This window comes from Perognathus longimembris, chromosome 14, assembly GCF_023159225.1.
Source record: "Perognathus longimembris pacificus isolate PPM17 chromosome 14, ASM2315922v1, whole genome shotgun sequence".
NCBI classification, from domain to species: Eukaryota; Metazoa; Chordata; class Mammalia; order Rodentia; family Heteromyidae; genus Perognathus; species Perognathus longimembris.
The window spans coordinates 40,113,775-40,131,060 of NC_063174.1; the positions used below are offsets into that span (position 1 = coordinate 40,113,775).

General features: G+C 39.0%; 1 protein-coding gene across 2 annotated transcripts in view; it reads left to right on the forward strand.

The window, feature by feature from the left end:
* Rbm25 (RNA binding motif protein 25) overlaps nucleotides 1-17,286 on the forward strand; it is a 53,163-nt gene that overhangs the window by 28,565 nt on the left and 7,312 nt on the right. For both annotated transcript variants that reach the window (XM_048362698.1, XM_048362697.1), the window contains 8 exons: nucleotides 1,769-1,954; nucleotides 3,178-3,231; nucleotides 3,464-3,547; nucleotides 6,842-7,128; nucleotides 11,960-12,182; nucleotides 12,355-12,444; nucleotides 14,295-14,368; nucleotides 16,664-16,814. In XM_048362698.1, the coding sequence (XP_048218655.1) occupies nucleotides 1,769-1,954; nucleotides 3,178-3,231; nucleotides 3,464-3,547; nucleotides 6,842-7,128; nucleotides 11,960-12,182; nucleotides 12,355-12,444; nucleotides 14,295-14,368; nucleotides 16,664-16,814 (1,149 nt within the window). The remainder of the gene's footprint in view (nucleotides 1-1,768; nucleotides 1,955-3,177; nucleotides 3,232-3,463; nucleotides 3,548-6,841; nucleotides 7,129-11,959; nucleotides 12,183-12,354; nucleotides 12,445-14,294; nucleotides 14,369-16,663; nucleotides 16,815-17,286) is intronic.

Genomic DNA, 17,286 nt, shown 5'->3' on the forward strand with positions numbered 1-17,286 from the left:
CTACTCAGGAGGTTGAGATTTGAGTGAGGATCGTGGTTCAAAGTCAGCCTGGGCAGGAAACTGAGATTCTCATCTCCAGTTAATCACAGAAAAAGCCAGATGTGGCTCAAGTGGTAAAGCACTACCCTTGAGCAAAAAGGAGCCCAGATCCAGAGACTTAAGTCCCAGGACCGGCCAAAAAAACCCAAAAGTTAATTTTATGCTCTTGAACAGTGTTATATAGTACCCTGAATAAGAATTTGTTCAGTGAATTATTTAAGAAATGAAGGCTTGATGAATAGCTACCCATTGAAAACAACCTCAAAAATTCTGCTGATTGAATTATGAGAGGCTATTTGTTGCCAACAGAAACCACAAGACATGTAATTCACCTTCAGTAAAGTTACGTAAAGGAGCATGGATCTTCTGTGCATCCTCACATGCATTGTATGTATTAGTCATGTAAATTAATAAGTATTTTAGGAGCTATGTGGGTATGCAGATGTATATTATAGAAAAATGGTACATGTATTGCTTTTTTAATGTTGCTTTTTCATACTTTTATTCTTTTCCATATTTTAAGTGGAGAAGAGTGGAGAATAACTGGAAACTATCCGAAGCTTTAAGATCATTATATAGTCTGTTTTTTAACTGGAATAACTCTACAACCAGAAATATCAGCAACATTTGAAGATAGTATTTAAAAATTTTTTTATTGAATAAAGGCGATGAGCAGAAGGGTTACAGTTATATAAGCAAGGCAATGAATACATTTGATTTTTAGTCATTGTTACTCTGTCCTTTATTATCTCCACCCTCCCTATTTTCCCCTGCCCCAAGTTGTAAGTTTCATATCCCACATAGTGTCAAATGAGTATCAATGTTGTATTGGTTCATCTTTTGTCCTGCTGTTTCTGTGATTCTCTTTCCCTTCCACATATTGAATAATCTTTCTTTTTCTTTTTCTCTTTTTCTTTTTTTTGGCCAGTCCTGGGACTTGAACTCAGGGCCTGAGCACTGTCCTTTTTTTTTTTGTTCAGGGCTAGCACTCTGCCACTTGAGCCACAGCGCCACTTTTGGCCTTTTTCTATATATGTGGTGCTGAGGAATTGAGCCCAGGGCTTCATTATATACGAGGCAAGCACTCTTGCCACAAGGCCATATTCCTAGCCCTCGAATAATCTTATATACAGATAGAAGGTACAGAAAACCAAGAGAAACAGAGGGGAAAAACCCTACATACAGGACATTATAAGAGCCTCTTGTTTCCATATATTGAAGTTCATGTTGATACGATTCATTATATATGGGAAGACAGTATTTTTTTTTCCTCCAAAGAGACAACAGTTGACAGACCATTTATTTCTTGTCATTAATAAGGTAATGAGTAGTCATTTGTTTTGAGAAACATTACATGAAGTGTGTTTTTATAACATCACACGTGTGTGTAAGAAAAAATGTGTAGTATTTAAAAGTTGATTCCCCTTTAGGGTACAGACACATGGTTTTTTTCCTGAATTATAGAAATGATGTAAGCAGAAGGTGCAAAAGAAACCATTTCAGCCTATAGCCATTCTGGATGCTAATGTTTTGTGTGTATAGCTTAGTGTTTTTTGTTTGACCTTTTCTTGCTTTTATTTAACTTGGGTATTAGGTATCAACAAAACCAACTGCCCTTAGTAAGAATATGGAGGTGTTTAGAGGAAATATGTGTATTACCTCTTACTTTAGAAAGGTTTTCATTTTTTTGTTTGGTTTTTCTTCCCCTTAACTTGTCTTGGTTTTTAAGAATGCCAGGCCAGAAACCGTCACTAATGATGATGAAGAAGCCTTAGATGAAGAAACAAAGAGACGAGATCAGATGATTAAAGGGGCCATTGAAGTTTTAATACGTGAATACTCCAGTGAGCTAAATGCCCCTTCGCAGGAATCTGACTCTCACCCCAGAAAGAAGAAGAAGGAAAAGAAGGAGGACGTATGTGTTCTAACATTCATTTCTGTCGTTTTATTTTGTATGTCAGTTTGATAACATTGTAGGTTTTGAGAGATTTTGTTTTTATATATAGTCAGTTCTTTGGATAAAACTTATGAAAAACTACAAAGTACTTATATATTTAGATTATATATGCTATGAAAAAGTACCCTAAATGTATGTACTAGGATTATTTGCCAATAAGTAGTGGCAGTTGATATTATCTTGGATTTTGATGTCCTTTTTGGACATCATGGATTTTGTGTTTGGTCAAATACGTGTGTGTGTGTGTGTGTATGTGTTTTAACCTGTTCTTGATCTTTAGACTTTGTATTTATTATTACTCAGCCTTTTCAGTCACAGTTGGCACTTGTGCTAAACTTAAAGTTAAATAAAATTATTTACTTACGTATTTGTGTGAGTGTGTGTGCTGGTCCTGGGGCTTGAATTCAGGGCCTGGGCCACTTCCCTTGATCTCAAGGCTAGTGCTCTACCACTTGAGTCACAGCTCCTCTGAGTTTTTGGTGGTTGATTGGAGATGAGAGTCTCACAGACTTTCATGTTCAGACTGGCTTTGAATCACAATCCTGAGATCTTAGCCTTCTGAGTAGCTAGGATTACAGGTGTGAGCCACTGGTAGTTGGCTGCATATTTTTCTTTTTTAACGTTGTTGAAGGGAGAGAAATTTTTTATTGAAAGGAGAGATTTTAAAAATCATTTAATGTGTTTTTTACATGACATGAGAATCCTCAGAAATGGAGACTTAAAGACTTGGGGAAACTTTTTCCATTCCTGTGTTTCATAAATAGTGAACATCCGAGTAGAAATTAATTGCCTTAGTTGGGGTTGATCCCAACTAGGGAGGCAAGAGACAAACCGAGAAGTAAAGCAAGAATAAAGTGTGAATATACTCTACTGCATAGGAGTGGGCCTCTCAAGCAAGAGAGCTTTAAGGCCCCAAATGAACTTTTTAAGAAAGGAAATGTGACTGGAGAAATAATCTAATCTAATGATAATAGACTTAGAAGGAAACTAGCAGGATTTGGCTGTTTATTTTATCCTTGGCTTTTATGTAGCTTTCTCTCCTTAAATGAAGTCATTTGTTATCTAATTTCAAATAAAAATTTCACAAGTACTTGATTGCTCATGACACAAATGTATAAGACGTTGAACTGCACAGTAGTTTGGGCTGTTTTTTAAAAAAATCTTTGTGGATTTTTCCGCAGATTTTCCGCAGATTTCCAGTGGCTCCACTGATCCCTTATCCACTCATCACTAAGGTTCGTTTAAATCGTAGGCTTTGACACTACCTGTGTGTACTGTTTAACTGGCAGATTTTTGATTTTTGTCTGTCTGATCTCTCAAATAATAACTTCAGAATGTTACATGTTACTGTCAATTTTTTACATAGTCGTATTTACAAAATATCTTAACCTTGAACCTTTTATAGTGAGGTAGATTCATTGGTTGATATTGATTCATTCATTACCTTATGTTTCCCTTGTCTTTTAGGAGGATATAAATGCTATAGAAATGGAAGAAGACAAAAGAGACCTGATATCTCGTGAGATCAGCAAATTCAGAGATACACACAAGGTAGTATTCTTGTTTTTTTACTTGATACCAATCTAGACTTTTTACAGAACCCAAAGCAAACAGACAAGAAAATCAACCTTACATTAGAATATAATTTTCTATGGTTTTTATAGGTTTAATATTTAGGTAGAAACAAACAGAAGACTAGTACCATATTAAAGTGGTCATTGACATACTCTTGCTTAAGTTTTTCAATTAAAACTATGCAGTCATCTCACTTTAATATGAACAAAGTAATTATTAGATTTCAACATAAACATCAAAGTCAGATTTAAACTGGATTACAGGGACCAGAAGTATAGTGTAGTAGAGTTTATTTCTGGGGGCAGTTACTTATCTTAGTCTTAGGAAAACCTTTTCTTTTGAGCTGAGATTAAAATTTAAGACTTCTAGAGATGTAAGTTGAGTGGGGGAGATTTTCAAAAGTAGATCAGTGATTACCAGACTTACCAAATTAGTAGATGCATGGAAGAACTGTAAATTCCCATAAAGCTAATCTATTCATTGACCCCCACCATTATGATAGAGATCATATGGTGACTAATGCAAGATGAAACTCTCAGCTTGGAAAGTAACAAGGAATAGGATGTAAGTATGAGCTTCTGTTTTTTTATTATATTTATGGATGCCCCCTCAGAAAAATATGCAAAGGGGTAACTGGCTTGGAAATGGGTTTGTATATGTAGTAAATCCCACTCACGAGTTTTGCCTATTTAAAGCTTCTCTCAATGACAGTGCATCTGTGAATGTTTGCTGGTGTTGAAGTTGATGCTTACGGGTGGTGAAATGCAAACACTGCATGAATTGTTATTTTGGTATTAGAGGTAATAAGCTGTTACTGGTTCTTACTCATAGACTGAGAGACCTTAAACTCCGAAATATTGTGTCCATGTTCTCTTTATTGGATCCTTTATTTTTTTTTAATTGCTTTCAAAATCCCAAGTTGACAGTTAATACCAATGATTAGTGCTGCTGAACACAAATTGTTCAAATGTCTAGCCATAGCTCATATGCACAATGCCTTTTCAGGAATTAAGTGTCTAAAAACACACAAATGTAACTCTCAAAATTTTGAGAGTTAACACAGTGGTTTATGGAAAGTCATTGTAGAGCAATACATCTTGTACTCAAATTCAGGGTTGAGTAAGCTTAAAAATGGTATACAGTTGTGTGTGTGGTTTACCCCTTTTTTGTTTTATTTGTTAAACTTATTGGTAGTGAGGGAACCGTATTTAAAAACAAAAATTCAGAAGTTACTGCTTCAGAATTGTATGAATCAGGCATATCACGGCCTTCATATTATTTCATTGGAGGGAATGTTTTGAATTTCCAAAATGTGTTTTTAAAACAAGAAAATAAAAATAGTTCTTTTTGATTGGGTGGTATGGGTAAAGGGGATATTTGAAGCTCCAGTAATAACATATGAGCTCAGTGAACCTTTGCATGTTTTGGTATGAGTTTATTAAATAACCACAGACTGTCAGGGTATCAGCGTGGCAGGGGGCGTCCATTTACAGCACGGATGAGTCTGAAGAGAGAAGAAGGTAAGATTTTTGATTTTTTAAAATCTGTCCTTTTCTCTTCGTTACTTTCTCATTACTTTACATGCCTCATTTCTTCTTTCTCAAGTCTTTATTCAAAGAAAAATACATATATTCTGTGTACATAGTTGCTTGAACATATATACATAGCGTATATAATGTCTTTCCAGAAGAGCATTTAGTATGAACTAGAGGCATTCACTTTCATTTATTTAAAACAACCAAATTTTTGAGATAAGTTCTGGAACAAGTATTTTTACATAAGAGAAAAGTAGCATATTGACTCATAAGCAAGAATAAAAAATTAGGGAAGTGTACGAAAGAAATTAAATTGGAACAGCTAAAATCATCTGTAAGTATTTATCAGAAAAACAAGTTTCTTTAAGTGTAAAACATTGAGGTAAGTTTAAAGTATAGTCTAGCCTCACTTTACAGTATCAATGTTATGGAAGTGTTTCAGAAATGAGATTTTTCTCCTTTAATACCCTGTTTCTGTCTTTCTACCATTTCTTTATTTCTTCCCTTTGTAATTTCAATGTATTCAGCATTGGCTCTGACTACACTCTACTTGGATTTAGATTAGCACAGCAGCTGAATATATTGATGATTCATACATTAGCTTTCCTTTCATAATCCTCTATCAGTTCTCTGACCCTTGAACAAGAAAAAAGTATCAAACAGGTAAGACTTCTTTTTAAAGTTGTTTTAAATGCTTTACATGACTGAGAAAACAGAAATGCACATTTTATTGTTGCAGTTTTAAGATTTCATTTCAGTGAAACTAAATATGAAACCTGAGGAATAAATGTGTTTGTTTTCTTTAACCTGTTTGGATTTAAACTTTTTATTGTTTTTTTTCTTCTGAGTTTGTGTAGAAACCTTGTGGTACACTGGTAAACTTTAGGGGACAAACTTGGTTTGAATTTGCATTTGGTCTATTTGTGAACCATGTACTTGCTCTTCCTCCCAGAAACATAGCTTATAGGCAAGGTTAATCCAGTGTTGGCGATCCATGTCCTAGCACAGCATCTGTAAGTTCATACACAATCATTCCTTCCAAGGATGGATTTATCATTGTAAATATATTTTCATTGTCTTACAGGCATGGGTATAATACTTAAATATTTTAAGTGAAAATATAATTATGTATATTTTGCTTGAAGTGAATGATTTTTAGAGCTTTTGTATTTGGTGGGCTGTCCATCTTGTAATGGTGGGAGTGAATATTTCCATAATAAGAAGGCAGATCTCGACTGGGTTTTTTGAATTAGGTTTCTTTTGGAGGGTGGGCTAACCAGAGTACAGAAGGTTTTGCATTTCAGTGACCTGACTCTCTTAAAACCCTCATCTAGCAACCTTTAGGAAGTCCAGGGTTATGATTACTATTTGTAGTGTCACTGACTTACAGATATGTACTGGGCAGAATTATGTTTTAGCCAAATGATTGTCTTTCTTGAAATTGCTGTGAGCCACCACATTCTTCCTGGTTTTACATTGTCACTTGAGTGGCTAGCCACACTTGACAACATCTCCCAGCATCCAAGATTGGAGATTCCTGGTCTGTGTAGAGTATATGGTTTTGCACGAATCTAGTCTTGTGATTGCTTCAGCTTAATTTGCAAGTAAAGCCACAGTATATAAAAGTATCATTGATTTGATGTTTTTGTTCCCAATGTTGGGCATTGCGCCGGGAAAGGTCTGAATACTGGAGCTATACAGAGTTAACTCTAAAAGTACTTTTATTGGTTTCTAGAAACTGGAAGAAGAGAAAGGCAAAAAGGAAAAAGAAAGACAGGAAATTGAGAAAGAACGGAGAGAAAGAGAGAGGGAGCGTGAAAGGGAACGAGAAAGGCGAGAACGGGAACGAGAAAGGGAAAGAGAACGTGAACGAGAAAAGGAGAAGGAACGGGAGCGGGAACGAGAACGGGATAGGGACCGTGACCGAACAAAAGAGAGAGACCGAGATCGGGATCGAGAGAGAGATCGGGACCGGGATCGGGAAAGGAGCTCAGATCGAAATAAGGATCGAAGTCGGTCAAGGTAAGGTTCATAGAAGCATTTGTTTCTGGTACCAAGAATGTTAGGGTAGCCCTCTCCTTAGCATGGCTTTCTTTTATATGAGTACACAACATTGGTGAAAATGACTTCGTTTGGGTGTGGGGAAGGATATTTGTGAGGCAGGGTCTTACTGTGTAGTTCAGGCTGGAATTATCCCTGAAGTGTGCCTTAGCCTTTTGAATGCTGTGATTGCAAACTAGAATTCATTTTTGTTTCTCTTGCAGTGAGGGAATTGAATACAGGAGCGCCCCCCCCCCCCCCCCCAATCCTGGGGCTTGGACTCAGGGCCTGGGCTCTGTCCCTGAGCCTCACTGTGCTCAAGGCTAATGCTGTACCACTTGAGCCACAGCACTACTTCTGTCTTTTTCTTTTCTTTCTTTTTTTTTTTTTTCTTCCTGTTTCTGTGGTACTGAGGAATCAAACCCGGGCTTCACACATACTAGGCAAGCACTGTACCAGTAAGCCACATTCCCAGTCCCACAAGGCCTTTTAATTTATTAAGTTTTTAAATTTATTAATTTCAGTTCTGTAATTCAGGTTAGGAATACAATGCATCTTGATCAGTGTCATCCCTCCATCATTCTTCCCCTTTTGTCCACCCTTCTATCCTTGCCCTCAGTTACACAGTTTTACATAATGCACTTTGAATATAATGACTCCATTTGCTCACTTTTCTACCATCCATTTGTGTGCCCAGGGCCTGTTATGTGCCACACAAGAATTCTACTGCTGAGCTGTATCCTTAGCAACAATTTTTAACTTAGTGATTACTTTAGCTGCAAAACCAGTTTTTACAGACGCAGAACACAACAACTTGTATATATAGTGCAGTGTTAATCTTTCTTTTTTTTTTTTTTTTTTTTGGCCAGTCCTGGGCCTTGGACTCAGGGCCTGAGCACTGTCCCTGGCTTCTTCCCGCTCAAGGCTAGCACTCCGCCACTTGAGCCACAGCGCCGCTTCTGGCCGTTTTCTGTATATGTGGTGCTGGGGAATCGAACCTAGGGCCTCGTGTATCCGAGGCAGGCACTCTTGCCACTAGGCTATATCCCCACCCTGTTAATCTTTAAAAAAAATTTATAGTTATTATAAAGGTGATATACCCATGTTTATTTTTTGAATTGGCAGGCAGTTGCCTTTGCATTAAGATTTCTGTATACAGAGAACTCACTGTGGGGGGAGTCTGTTTATTGGTCCACTGAACTGCCACAGCTTACCTATCTGGCTCCTGGAAAATTTCATCATTTATCGTGTGTGTGTGTGCGTGCGTGCGTGCGTGCGTGCGTGTGTGTGTGTTGGTAGGCCTGGGCCCTGCCATGAACTTCTTTGCTCAAGGATAGGGCTTTACCACTTCTAGTTTTTGGTGATTAGTTTGAGATAAGAGTCTCATAGACTTTCCTGCCTTGAACTGTGATCTTCAAATCTGTCTCCTGAGTAACTATATTACAAGTGTGAGCCACCAGTGCCCAGCTTTTTTGTTGTGTACTTCAAGGCTTTGGATAAGGAATTCCATTTGATGAATTATAATACTGAGGAAATTAGTGCAAATGGAAATAAGTAGAGTTGCTAGCAAAAAGAGGGAAGAGAAGAAAGTACTGATTTTTTTCAAGCTAGTTTCTAAATATCAATGACTAGTTTTCTGCTTGAGTAAGGCAATGGGCCCCATCTCCAGCACTTTTAAGAGGTGGGCTGAGGGAAGCACTTTAAACTCTACGGAGGTCTATTTGTGGTCCATGTATCATAATATTAGAACTGGATATCCAGTATTTTTTTTTCTGTGGCATTAAAATCCCTTCTTCAGTTTGGCTCTTACTGAATTTGATTACAAAATTACAGATCTGTTTTTTTTTTCTCTGATGAAATAATTTATCCACAAATGATCATTTTATACACATACGTAGATTTAATTAGATTAATGGCATCATACTATATGTACAGTTTTATAGCTAAGCACTGATGATAGCTCATATCACTAATCCTCCCTTCTTAAGAAGCTGAGATCTGAGGATCATAATTCAAAGCCAGCCCAGGCAGGAAAGGCTAGGCTAATAGTCTTATCTCCAATTAACTACCAAAAAGGTAGAAGTGGAGCTGTGGCTCAAGTGCACTAGCCTTCAGCACAAAAGCTCAGGGACAGTGCCCTGAGTTCAAGCCCCAAAACTGGCACCAAATAAGTAGTTAGTCTGTGTATATACATATATATACAGGTACACACATATATATTAGTTTTATGATTCTGAATAAAATATTTATGAACTTTAATTTTTACCATTGTTTTAATTTTTACCCATGCAACTTGCTTATAGGGTTTTCTTTTTCAATATATTGGTAGCTTTTTAAAAAAAGCTCAAAGTTGCCAAGTGCTAGTGGTTCAGGCCTTTAGTCCTAGCTACTCAGGAGGCTGCGATCTGAGGATCACAGGAACATCGATGAAACTCTCATCTCCAATAAACCACTCAGAAAAAGTTAGCTGTGGCTCAAGTGGTAGTGCACTACTAGCCTTGAGCAAAAGAAGCTTAGGCCTCACTGAGTTGAAGGCCCTGGACTGGCACCAAAAAAAAAAAACAAAAAAACTGAAGGTTAGTATTGTTCTGCTTGAGCCACAGCTACTTCTGTGAATTTTTTTTGTTTTTATCAGTCCTGTGACTTGAACTCTAGGCCTGGCTTCTGTCCCTGAGTTTTTTTTTGCTCAAGGCTAGTGTTCTACCACTTGAGCCACAATGCTAATTCTGGCTTTTTTCCCTGTGACTAGTTGGAGATAAGAGTCTCACAGACTTTCCTGTCCTGTCTGGCTTTGAACTGTGATCCTCAGATCTCAGTCTCCTCAGTAGCTAGGATTATAGGCGTGAACTATCAGTTATCAGTGCCTGGCAACAGAGCTGTTTTTTTTTTTTTAAGCTTACTGTTTTTTAAAATATTATTATTATTATTTTTTTTTTTTGGCCAGTCCTGGGCCTTGGACTCAGGGCCTGAGCACTGTCCCTGGCTTCCTTTTGCTCAAGGCTAGCACTCTGCCACTTGAGCCACAGCGCCACTTCTGGCCATTTTCTGTATATGTGGTGCTGGGGAATCGAACCCAGGGCCTCATGTATACAAGGCAAGCTCTCTTGCCACTAGGCCATATCCCCAGCCCCCTTTAAAATAAATTTTATAAATCCTGAGTAGCTAGGGTTACAGACATGAGCCATCTCTGCCTAGCTTTATGGTTGGGTTTTTTTTTTTTTTTTTCCAAGTGATTGAATGGCACTAAGTGTCTCACAGACTTTCCTAGACTGGTTTTGAACCACTGTTCTCAGAGATCTCAACTCAGCCTTGTGATTAGTTAGACTTACAGGTGTGAGCCACTAATGTCCTGTTCCTTTTCTATTCCTTCTGGGAATGATTGTTTTTTTCTTTCTCTGAACTCAGGCTTGAAGTCAGGGTCTGGATACTGTTACTGAGCTTCTTTGCTTAAAGTCGTCACGCTACCACTTGAGCCATTGCTTTGCTTCTGACATTTTAGTGGTTAATTAGAGATAAAGGTCTAAACAACTTTTCTTGCCCAGGCTGGTTCCAAACCTTGAGCCACCAGTGTATCCATCCTTGAATGTATTTTGTTTGGTTTTGTTTTTTTGCCAGCTCTGAACTCAGGGCCTGAGCACTGTCCCTGGCTTCTTTTTGCTCAAGGCTAGCACTATGCCACTTGAGCCACAGGGCCACTTATCTATGTGGTGCTGAGGAATTGAACCCAGGGTTTCATGTGTATGAGATTAGCACTTTACCACTAGGCCATATTCCCAGCCCCCCTTGAATGTATTTTGTTTCGAACATACTAATAAAATTAACATTGACTTTAGGGTTCGGTTAGGAATTTGACAGAATTAATAATTCATCCCCCTCCTCCTTTTGTGGTTTACTGGAGTTTGAATTCAAGACCTTATTTTTGCATGGCAATTGGTCTACTTCTAGCCCTTTTGTCTGTCTGCTGGCTATTTTTGAGATAAGATCTTGCCTTCCTTCTTGGACATACATCTGGACCCTGATATCACACCCCCCCCCCCCCCGCACCCCACACAGACACACAAAGGGACAGATACAAAAACACACAGCTCAGAAATAGTGCACAGGCCCAAGTTTAAGCCTCAGAACCAGCATAAAACAAACAACAACAAAACGCTGAGAGTTCTTTTGGGGTTGGAGATATGGCTCAGTTGGCAGAGTGTTAGTTAGCCAGTGAGCAAAAGTGTCAGGTACCAAAGTCAAATCCTGGTTTCAGAACAAAACAAAACACAAAAAACGGGGGGCGGTATCATGTGAACTTCTCTGACCTTGCTGGCCTTGAACCATGATCCTCCTATTTTTGGCCTCCCAAGTTACAGGAGTGATGATGCTATACTTGGCTCTTCCTTTTTGGAATTGAAGTCCTGCAGTCAAAACCCAGGGCCTTAAGCATGGTACTTAAAGGTTGTGCCACTGAGTGATTATACTTCAGGCCCCTAGTATGTGCCTTTGTTTTTTTGGTGGTTTTTTTTGGCCAGTCCTGGGGCTTGGACTCAGGGCCTGAGCACTGTCCCTGGCTTCTTTTTTTTGCTCAAGACTAGCACTCTGCCACTTGAGCCACAGCGCCACTTCTGGCCATTTTCTGTGTATGTGGTGCTGGGGAATCGAACCCAGGGCCTCATGTATATGAGGCAGGCACTCTTGCCACTAGGCCATATCCCCAGCCCTAGTATGCGCCTTTGTGATGAGTTTAGAGTTTATTATTTCATAATATTTGTTGTCCTTTCCCTTGCTCCTTAAAACTAAAAGTAGACTAACAGTTTCTAAAATATTTTAGAGAAAAGAGCAGAGACCGAGAAAGGGAACGAGAGCGAGAACGAGAGCGAGAGCGAGAACGAGAGCGAGAACGAGAACGGGAGAGAGAGAGAGAACGAGAAAGAGAACGGGAAAGGGAAAGAGAGAAAGACAAGAAAAGAGACCGAGAAGAGGATGAAGAAGATGTATATGAACGAAGAAAGCTTGAAAGAAAACTCAGAGAGAAAGAAGCTGCTTATCAAGAGGTAAATTGAGGAAATATTTTAATATTATAAAGAAAGTATATTAATATTATAAAGAAAGTATTATAAAGAAAGTATTATAAAGTATAAAGTATTATAAAGAAAGTATACTTAGTTTTTTTGTAGAGTCCTTTATATAAAGTTTTTTGAATGCTTTGAAATTTTCTATTTTTAGCGCCTTAAAAACTGGGAAATCAGAGAAAGGAAGAAAACCAGGGAATATGAGAAAGAGGCTGAAAGAGAAGAAGAAAGAAGAAGAGAAATGGTAAGACTTCAGGTTAAAAATAAGTTTTTTTAAGCGAAAAGCAGATCATATAAAAGTTACTTTGTAATTGAAATGTATAAAAATTTCAGACCATAGGTAATTGTGTATTTTAAGCAAATATGACACAAATTTTGTACCTAAATGCTTCCCTTATTTTTCAAATTTTGGCTGTTCATAAACAAAAATATATTTTCATACTGTAAAGTCTTATCAAGCCAGGTGCCAGTGGCTCGTGCCTGCAATCCTAGCAACTCAAGAGGCTCAGATCTGAGGATTAAAGTTCGAGGCCAGTCTGTGAGACTCTTATCTCTGGTTAACCAACAAGAAAAAAAGTGCTAAAGTAGAGCTGTGGTTCAGGTTGGTAGAGCTCTACAGTGCCCAGGTCCTAAATTCAAGGACTGGCACAAAAAGAAAACCCAAAAACCCTACAGGGCTGGAGACATAGCTAAGTGGCAGAGTATTTGCCTGCCTAGTACAGTGCCTTCAGTTCTATCTTCAACCCCCCCCCCCACACACACACACGTACACACACATTCAGAAAGGCAAATGTATCAAAATACTACTACAGATTGGGCTGGAGATAGTGGCCTAGGCAAGAGTGCTTGCCTCGTATACATGAGGCCCTGGGTTCAATTCTCCAGCACCATACAGAAAATGGCCAGAAGTGGCGCTGTGGCTCAAGTGGCAGAGTGCTAGCCTTGAGCAAAAAGAAGCCAGGGACAGTGCTCAGGCCTGAGTCCAAGCCCCAGGACTGGCCAAAAAAATACTACAGATTTCAATTTTTTTTTTTTTAAGATTCTGCAACATTGTTGTAGTGCAGTACATTTGGATGAAGTATGTGGGTAGGTGAGAAGTTAAAAAACAACAACTTTACATCGATAACATTTATCAATTCATTTTTCTGGTATGAAACTCCTTCCTGAGACAGTTGTCTGAGTTATTGAGTGAAATGATTTGATTCTATATGTTCAGATATTGTTTTTGCCAGAATATGAGATCTCCAGCTTAGAGATTTTCATCCAAAAACTTTTCCAAATAGGAATATTCCTCAAATAGCTTTTTAGACAAAAATGAGGTGTAAAATTTAGCTAATTAATTGGAGATAGAGTCTCACAAATCATTTCTGCTCAGGTTGGCTTTGAACTAAGAGCTTCCAGACCTCAGCTTGGAGAAGTAGCTGGGATAAAAAGTATGAGCTGGGATAAAAAGTATGAGCAGGGGCCCGGAATATGGCCTAGTGGCAAGAGTGCTTGCCTCGTATACATGAGGCCCTGGGTTCGATTCCTCAGCACCACATATACAGAAAATGGCCAGAAGTGGCGCTGTGGCTCAAGTGGCAGAGTGCTAGCCTTGAGAGACAGTGCTCAGGCCCTGAGTTGACGGTCCAGGACTAGCCAAAAAACAAAACAAAAAGTATGAGCAGCTCCACTCGTGGGCTAGGTTTGAACTCAGATCTCATTTTTCCTCTAGCTAGGATTACAGGCATGAGCCGCAGGTTATCTCATTGACTCCTGTCTTAGATTATATGCCTGGGCTAGCTTCAAACCAGTATCTTAGATCTCAGCCTCCTGAGTGGGATTACAGGTGTGAGCCACTGGTGCTTAGAAGTGAAGATGACTGAGATCTGAGGATCACAATTAGAAGCCAGCCCTGACAAGGAAAGTATATGAGACTTTTATCTCCAATTATCACAACAAGCTGGAAGTAGATCTGTGACTCAACTGGCTCAGTGCCAGCCTTGAGAGCTCCCGGCTCTGAATCCAAACCCCAGTACAGACACACACAAAAAAGGAGTTGTGTTCATGATTCCTGTTGTGGTTTTACAGTCTTTATCTTTCATTGCTCCAAAGGCTAAAGAGGCTAAGCGACTAAAAGAATTTTTAGAAGACTATGATGATGATCGAGATGATCCCAAATATTACAGGTAAGGAAGCTTTGCTTTACAAACTTACACTTGGAGATTTTTATTTGCTCTGTTTCCCACGTTTGCCAGTATTAGATGTAGTAAGAAAGGTAGAAAATTTTATATTCCATCTTGAAATCACCCCTTTTAACTGATACAATGTTTTGTGGCCATTGATGGCTCTCCATATTACATTCCCCTCTTCTGTTTTGTACATAAAAATCAAACCATGAGGAGTTGTACTTTCTGGCATCTTTCTTATCTTGATGGGTGTGCCTGAATTCCTAGAGGAAGGGAAGTCCCATCCCTAGGTGATGGGTATTCCTGAATCCCTAGAGATGGGGTTGGCACTTGGCCTATAGGTTACTGAACCAGTCAAGTGCCTGGGTCTGGGAGCTTCCTGTGACTCAGCCCCCTGACCTGACCCTATTTAGGGTCAGGCCAGTTCAGACACCATTGCGCCATGCCACATGTCTCCAAGTTTGCACCCTATGTCCTGTCTCGTCTCTGGTCACCATGGTGCCCTATGTCAGCTCTCCATTGGAGTTGAATTGGTTGGTTGGTATTGTTTTTTGTTCTCTTTGCTCTCTGGCCTGTTTCCTGATAGTATTAAGTGTATTTGTGGGCTGCAGGTCTCTGTAACAACTGGCTGCCTGCCGACTGCTAATGCTTTAATAAAAAAAAAAACACTCCAAGATTTGATCCTTCAATATATGGCTTCTTGGATAATTTACTGTATAACATGGTAACTTCATCCCTCACTCAGAGTGTCTTTCTTACCATTTTATTAGTGTGAAGGTATTTAATACATAATTAAGCTCAACACATTAGAGCCACAATGATTAAACTTTGCAGTTAGCAAAAAAGGGTACTAAGGATTTGCCTTTGGTTTAGAATATGCTACAAATAATTACAATATTAGGGTTCTAGAACAACAAAATTGTAGTACATAACTTTCAGATGCTGAGACATGGTTAACTGTTAAATAGAATCTGTCCTTTTTTTTCTGTGTGCCAGTCCTGGGGCTTGAACTCAGCTTGGGCACTGTCCCTGAGCTTTTTTTTTTTTAAAAGCAAGGCTAGTGTTCTACTACTTGAACCACATCTGTAGTTAGGATTTTTTGGTGGTTAATCGCAAATAAGAGTCTGACGGACTTTATCCTTCCTGGGCTGGCTTGACATCTTGTTTCTCAGAACTCAGCCTCCTAGTAGCTATGATTATAGTCATAAGCCACTGGTGCCCTGCAGAATCTTTTCCTCTTGATTGGGCACTGTTTTGGGTTATCTATCTTTCTCTTTTTTTTTAACTGAAGAGAAATGTTACCATGTTCCTTGCTGGTGTTCAGTTCCCGAACTCACATAATCCTCTTTCCACAATACTGAGATTACAGGCATGTGCCACCAGTCCTAGCTGTCGGATTTTTTCTTTTCTCAAGGGAAAAAATTAATTTTAATTCATATAAACTTTTTTTCAGATAAATCGTATTGGGGACTAGAACCTCACATTTACTTAGCAAATATATTACTTGGGTTATCCTTCTAGCCCTGAGAAATACTAAAGGTTTATTTATTTATTTATTTTTGGCCAGTCCTGGGTCTTGGACTCAGGGCCTGAGCACTTTCTCTGCCAGCTTCCTTTTTGCTCAAGGCTAGCACTCTGCCACTTGAGCCACAGCGCCACTTCTGGCCGTTTTCTGTATACGTGGTGCTGGGGAATCGAACCCAGGGCCTTCTGTATAAGAGGCAAGCTCTCTCGCCACTAGGCCATATCCCCAGCCCAATACTAAAGGTTTTTAGTGCCTCTTGTATTGTTTTTTTTCTCCACTGATGTCAGAGAAAATGCAAAATTATGTGTTGGGGATTCCATTTCCTTGTTTTAGATACTTGAGTGTCTTTCATAAAAATTTTGAGGGCTGGGAATACAGCTTAGTGGCAGAGTGCTTGCACAGCATGTATTAAGCCCTGGATTCGATTCCTCAGTACCACATAAACAGAAAAGGCAGAAAGTGGCACTATGGCTCAAGTGGTAGAGTGTTGGCCTTGAGCAAAAGAAAAGAAGCTCCGGGACAGTGCCCAGGTCCTGAGTTCAACCCCCAGAACTGGCAAGAAAAATCATGGTAATAAGTTTCCATGTTAAAACAATGCTTAACATGGCTAAAATGTTCAGTGTGTATTGTCTTGGGTGTTCTGTAGATGTAGTACGTTGTGAGTCCTTTCTTGTCCCTTGAAATACCATTTAATATATAAAAAAAAAGGCACTTTTGGAAACACTGTTTACTAGCATTGATCCATTAAGTAGAACTTAATGCTTTTGCAGGGGGAGTGCTCTTCAGAAAAGATTACGTGATAGGGAAAAGGAAATGGAAGCAGATGAACGAGATAGGAAGAGAGAAAAAGAAGAGCTTGAGGAAATCAGGCAACGCCTTCTGGCAGAAGGACACCCAGATCCGGATGCAGAGCTCCAGCGGGTAAGATACTACAACATCAAGGGTGGGAATGTGGCTTAGGGTTCGATTCCTCAGTACCACATGAAGAAGCCAGAAGTGGTGCTGTAGCTCAAGTGGTAGAGTGCTAGCCTTGAGCAAAAAAAGTTCAAGGACAGTGCCCAGGACTGTCACCGTTGCCCCCCCTCCCGGAAAAAGATACATAATCTCTGGTTGTTTTAAAATTGTTGTCTCGTTTTCAAGCCAATTTAGATATACTTTAATTTGTAGTTAAGGGGGAATACACATTAGCTTCTGTAGAACTTGTAATTTTGTAGGAAGTTTCTAGTAATATTTTTTAGTACAATGATCATTAGTATTAGTTTATTTTAAACACCTTATAATCAGCCATTTTTTTGTTGTTATTGGTCATTGCCAGTGTGTCTGTGTGTGCATGTTTATGCACTGGAACTGGACTTGAACTCAGGGACTTTGTGCTCTTTTGTGTGTTTGTGCC